General features: G+C 54.4%; 1 protein-coding gene across 1 annotated transcript; it reads right to left on the reverse strand.

The window, feature by feature from the left end:
* Nucleotides 1–3,361: 3,361 nt before the first annotated feature.
* LOC119921790 lies at nt 3,362–4,678 on the reverse strand. Its single transcript, XM_038741831.1, has 3 exons — nt 4,465–4,678; nt 4,111–4,187; nt 3,362–3,697 (listed from the first exon to the last, which is right to left on the reverse strand). The coding sequence occupies exons 1-3, from the start codon at nt 4,676–4,678 to the stop codon at nt 3,362–3,364; spliced, it is 627 nt and encodes a 208-aa protein (XP_038597759.1).
* Between the last annotated feature and the right edge of the window lie 1,542 nt (nt 4,679–6,220).

The raw sequence follows: 6,220 nt of genomic DNA on the forward strand, positions 1-6,220 counted from the left end.
ACACTGCCAAGATCCTCCCTTTCGTCTCCATTCAAACAGCTAGCCTGCTCGTTCAAGCTCTTATCCTATCCCGTCTGGATTACTGTGTCAGCCTCCTCTCCGATCTCCCATCGTCCTGTCTCTCCCCACTTCAATCCATACTTCATGCCGCTGCCCGGATTGTGTTTGTCCAGCAACACTCTGGGCATATTACTCCACTCCTCAAAAATCTCCAGGGGCTACTAATCAACCTACTCATCAGGCAAAAACTCCTCACCCTCAGGTTCAAGGCTCTCCATCACCTCGCCCCCTCCAACCTTACCTCTCTTTTCTCCTTCTGCAGCCCAGTCCGCACTCACTGCTCCTCTGCCGCCGATATCCTCACCGTGCCACGTTCTCCCCTGTTCCGCCGTCGACAACCGGCCCACCTCATCCCCGTGGCCTGGAATGCCCTCCCTCCGCATATCCGATAAGCTAGCTCTCTTCTTCCCTTCAAAGCACTACTGAGAGCTCAGCTCTACCAGGAGGCCTAACCAGACTGAATCCCCTCCCTCCCTCCTCTCCCTCCCCATCCCCACTGCCTTACCTCCTTCCCCTTCCCACAGCACCTGCATGTATGTATATATGTTTGTACGTATTTATTACTCCATTTATTTATTTTATTTGTACATATTTATTATATTTATTTCATTTTGTTAATATGTTTTGTCTTGTTCTCTGTCTCCCCCTTCTAGACTGTGAGCCCACTGTTGGATAGGGACCGTCTCTATATGTTGCCAACTTGTAGTTCCCAAGCGCAAAGTACAGTGCTCTGCACACAGTAAGCGCTCAATAAATACGATTGAATGAATGAATGGCATGAAGCCTCTTGGGACGTTGATAGTGATTGTGACACTTTTCGTCCTGTGTCCTGGCTCCTGGAGAAGAGAAAAGTACTCAGTCAGTAGCAAATGAAGGGAAAGGCATGGGTGTGTAGAGACTCAGAGAGGCTGAAAAGCGAGGGAGTTAGGGAAAGCCTAGCCGTCCAATCTCTCGTTTCAGCAATCCAAGGTGCAATGTCGGCGGGTCGTTTCGCTCTTCCTGCATCGTCAGTCGGTTCAGTATGATTTCAGTACTTCTCTTTTCCGGGTGTAGAGCCCGGATCTTGTTCTGTTTTCTGGAAAGGTGCCTCTCCAATGGGTTGCCGTGGCTTGGCCCGGCATCGTTCAGTCATTCATTTATTCAATCGTATTTAATCGTATTTAAGCGCTTCCTGTGTGAAGAATACTGTACTGAGTGCTTGGAAGTACAATTCGGCAAGGAATGCAAAAACTCCCTAGGCGGCAACGTGCTAAGAGTCCAGAAGCCCGGGCGGGGGTGGGGGGAGGAGTCACGGGGAGGAGGGAGACGACAAAAGAAAGCAACTAGGCAGGCATCAATAACATCAATCTAAATGAATAGAATTATGGCTATATATGAACATCGTTAATAAAGTAAATAGAAAGATACATAGGTACATATAGCGCACATATGCTGTGGTGGAGGTTAGGGGCTAGAACAGAGGGAGTCGGGGCGTTAGGGAGGTGAGGAAGACTAGAGAAAATGGGGGGTTAGTCTGGAAGGCCTCTTGGAGGAGGTGGGCTATGAAGGCGGGGGTGGGGGGGAGGAAGTGTGTTAGTTTGGCGGATGTGAGGAGGGAGGGCATTCCAGGCCAGAAGCATGACGTGGGCCAGGGCTAACGGCCAGACAGGCGACAGTGAGGCACAGTGGGGAGGTTAGCTGCAGAGGAGCGGAGTGTGCTGGCTGGACGGTAGAAGGAGATATTTGAGGTGACGTTGGAAGGGGCAAGACAATTATGCTGTAAAGGTGCCCTACGTACCTTTATCGGGTTGCGTTCCCCTTGTGAGTGTTGTCGGTTGCTCTCCGACTCCCCAGCAGGGGGACGTCCCCTGGCATGACGCCTTCCTGGGCGTTGATATTAATTGCGACACTGTTCGTACTGTGTCATGGCTCCTGGAGAAGGGAAAAGTACGGAGTTTGTAGCAGATGAGGGGAAAGGCACGGGTGTCTAGAGACTCAGAGATGCTGAAAAGAGAGAGAGGTAGGGAAAGCCTAGACGTCCGATCTCTCGTTTTAGCAATCCAAGGTGATTTGTCCGTGGGTCGTTCCACTCTTCCTGCATCGTCATTGGGTTCAGTATGATATCAGTGCTTCTCTCTTTCAGCCCTTGTAACAGTAGTGTGCGTGCACATTAGCGAGTGGGTGATGTGGGGTGGAGCATGAGAGCAGCGGAATTGAGATTCGATAGGAATCGGGTAGCTTCGGGGCCGTGAGGCACCTCTCTGAGGATTTGGAAGGCCCCAGGTATCAATGTGAGGCTACAGAAAGAGAGGAGGAATGGGAGAAAGGGATGGAATTGGTTTCCAAAAAAGTTTGAGGTGGGACGTGCCCTTCCATTGCGTGCTGGGCATATTCATTAGTATTGTCACCCAACCAGTACTCATGGCCACCTAGGCCTGCTGCTCCTGGGGTCCGTGCCGGAATGCTCTATCTTGCTCTCTCGTTTACCATGTTGCCGGGGTCCAGATCTTGAGGGCTGAAGAGAAGAGACGGGCCGAGGCGAACTTCACACAGGACTCCAACGTGCCCGGGGGCCAGGTCATATTCCCCGCGCCCATCTGGGTGATCTCTGGGGAGAGGGAGAGGAAGCTAGCCCCCGAGGAGGACAGGGTGGAATTCTGCTCACTGTTGGAATTCAAAGCAGCTGGGGCGGGGGAGAAGGGGTTGAATTGGGACTGGGATCAGGGTTCCCACGTGAGTGCAGAAGTGGAAGGGGATAGAGGCTCGAGGTCTGTTCCTGCTGTGTTGCCTGACCGCTGCCCTGACAGGCGGAGACCTCGGTGCAGCGCCTGACCTGGCCAGCAACTCTCTCGACGTCTCCACCCCCACTCCCCCTCCCCTGATTCTCTTGTCCTCGAGCGGTCGCTGGCCAGTGACGCTGTTTGCCCTCATTCCGGTTCAGCTGAAAATGCTCACTCATCTCGCAAGGCCAAGCGGACACAGGACTGTTGGGGATGGTGGGCTCTACCCGGGAGAACAACCAGTACGGTCCTGGTACGTGACTCCCACCACCCTCTGTGTATAGGCTGGGCGTATCCTTGCCCATTTACGAAGGGAAGGAAAGCCATTACTGGTCTTTTGGATATAAGGATCCAGGTCTCAAAATACCCCAAGACTGAGAGGGTGGAGGTGGGTGGTTGGGATTGAGGGCGAATAAGGACGTAGCGCTCTGAGTGGGGGACTAGCTCCGCGCCCCTCAGAGACCAACAGTGAAGGTTGAAATCCCAACGCCTCACCAGGCCGGACCACCCGCTGGGGGCAACTGAAGGACGGAAGAGAGTCTTCAGGAGTCCCAGCGCAGGCGGCGACGAGCCCTCGGTCGGACCGTGGCTCTTCGGGGAATATGCGGGAGCCGCAGCTTGTGGCTGGAGGTGGGTCGGGGAGAGGAGACCACAGGCTTGAGGCAGAAGTCCTCACTGTCGGTCAGTGGGTTGGACCTGGCTCTGGCCTGCGCTGCGAGGGAGGAGAGGCTGTAATTGGTTTCCCGGTCTGACTTCAGGACGGAGCCATCCATCCAGTTCAGTGTCGGGACCTCCAGCCCTGACTGCTGGGAGCCAAAGAATCTCTGGAAGGCCATCTCCAGCTCATTCACGGTGATGGCTTCACCGTCCGGCAGAACCTGTAGGAAGAGCGGGCAGAAGATGTTGTCACTTCCAAAGAGAAAGCAAACGCTTCTTCTTTCAATACTAACCAGGTCCCCTACGGAAGTACATTTAGACGCTCCTGAAAGAACCAAGGGGCAGAAAGTTCCTCTGACAAGATTTCACCCAAAACCCTTTCCGGAGGAAAAGATACGGTTACCTGGTATCGGTGCGGGAAAACGTAGCCCAGATGACGTTCCAGCGACTGCTTTAAACCAAAAGTATTATTCTTCTTAAGCGCTAGGGGCATCTCGCGGGACTCTACAGCCCTCCCCGCCCCCACCTTTTAATCCTAACCCCTCTGTTCCGGCGAGGTCACGTGACCTCCGGAATTTCAGCTACCGTGCCAATCCGCCAAACCGAGGGGCAACCCCATGGAGAAAGTACTCACCTGGAATGGCACTGGGCTGCTGATGGACGGGGTGGAGCCAGTCTTCTTGGACGAGGGGGTCACGAGGCTCTTGCCACCTGAAGGTAAACAAACACACTTAATGAGGCGGGGTGGCGGGAGAGAGAGAGAGGAGTTCCCCGCCTCGAACCCCATACCCATTCAAGACATGGCAGGTTCCCAATAGGAGCAGATAAAGGAGGGGAGTGTCGGAGAGGTATTCTGGAGGTCACGCAGACAGGTCAAGGAGAAAGGGGTCGGCTTTTCGGCCAGACGTGGTTTGTCCGGACAGGACTCTGGGAAGAAGCGGGAAACGAAAGGATGTGAGGGAGGAAAAGAGAAAGGCGGAGGACTTACCTGCAGCCAGCGGAGAAATCTGGACACAGCGGCGCTTGGCAGCCTGGGTGGCGTCCTCATCGCAGCTGGGACGAACGGACAACGAAAGAGCCCGATCCCTCTCTAGTCCGGGGGATGACCCTGGGCCCAGTTTCCGTTTCTTCTGGATCCCAGTAGAGAGGACTCCACCCAGCGAACCCATGCCCTCCTGAGAGGGTCTGTCCAGTGAGGCCATGCCGGAGAGCCTTCGGTCTGGGGACCCCCGTCCCGTCGTCTCCCTGCTTCCAAGGGGCCGATCCTCCTTCTCACCGCTCGGTGCAGACCTGGGTAGGGGGCTAGCGGGGCCAGGCATCCTGCAGCCGGGAGGGAGCGAGATCCTAGCGAACGGCGAGGCAGTCGGCCGGCAAAGTCCTATCCCCTCCGCTGAGGTGACGTCTGGACCAGGAAAGGACGAGCGAGGGAGACTGCGACCTTTAAATACGATGTCACCGCAGATTCCTCGGATCAGCGTTTCCCCCGCCTGCCATGAAATCGCCCCACGCCCTGGGCGGCCGGAGACCGATGCGAGGAAGCGTGAACTCTGCGGATTTCCAGAAGCGGGAGAAGAGGGAGGTGTGAAACCAGGTACTAAAGCGAAGATTCAGAGAGACCAGGTGGCATCGTTATGAGGGATTGGTCCTGAGCGCCTACAGGAGGGAAGTGCTTGAAAGGGAAAGTCGAAAACAAGACGGACTCCTTCCAACTTAGGACTGTGAGCTCCATGTGGGCCAGGGGCCTCGCTGGAACTCATGACCTTGTCTCTCTCTACTCCCGCACTCCCATCAGTTCCAGACCCGTGCGACCCACAATCTCTAAACCTCACAAACATGCCTTCCTGGTGTTTAGAAAAGACTCGAGTCGATAAGAACTATCTTGTTCCTCTGAGATTTCATCTCCCTGTTCCAATTCCCTGTTTCATGATTTTTTCAAAACATCAATCTCGATGATCCACCCCGGTACACCCGCGTTTTCATTCTGTGCGTCGAGAGGTAATACAACCACTGCGCCAAAGGGGAAGAAAAGAGAAGAGTAATTATAGAACAGGAAATGCCACATTGTTCGGTGGAGCGGGGGGCCAACGAAAAACCTTTGAGAAATAACAGTTCCGCGAAAATGAGCCCGAAGGTGGACGGCCGTGTGTTGAGCCCGGACTTGTTCTGTTTTCTGGAAAAGTGCCTCTCCAGTGGGTTGCCGTGGCTTGGCCCCGCACCGTTCAGTCATTCATTCCTTCAATCGTATTTACTGAGCGCTTCCCGTGTGAAGAATACTGTACTGAGTGCTTGGAAGTACAATTCGGCAAGAAATGCAAAACATCCCTACGCGGCAACGTGCTAAGGGTCTAGAAGGCCGGGGGGAGGAGGCGCGGGGAGGAGGGAAACGGCAAAAGAAAGCAACTAAGCAGGCATCAATAACATCAACCGAAATGAGTAGAATTATGGTGACATATGGACTATCGTTAATAAGGTAAATAGAAAGATATATAGTACCATATAAGCACATGTGCCATGGTGCAGTTTGGGGGCTAAAACGGAGGGAGCCTGGACGCTGGGGAGGTGAGGCAGAGCAGAGGAAATCGGGGGTTAGTCTGGAAGACCTCTTGGAGGAGTTGAGCTTCCAGTAGGGCTATGAAGGCGGGGGTGCGGATGGGAGGAAGCCTGCTAATTTGGCGGATGTGAGGAGGGAGGGCATTCCAGGCCCGAAGCAGGACGTGGGCCAGGGCAGACGGTGAGACAGACGA

The sequence above is a fragment of the Tachyglossus aculeatus genome, unplaced genomic scaffold (assembly GCF_015852505.1).
Source record: "Tachyglossus aculeatus isolate mTacAcu1 unplaced genomic scaffold, mTacAcu1.pri SUPER_30, whole genome shotgun sequence".
NCBI lineage: Eukaryota > Metazoa > Chordata > Mammalia > Monotremata > Tachyglossidae > Tachyglossus > Tachyglossus aculeatus.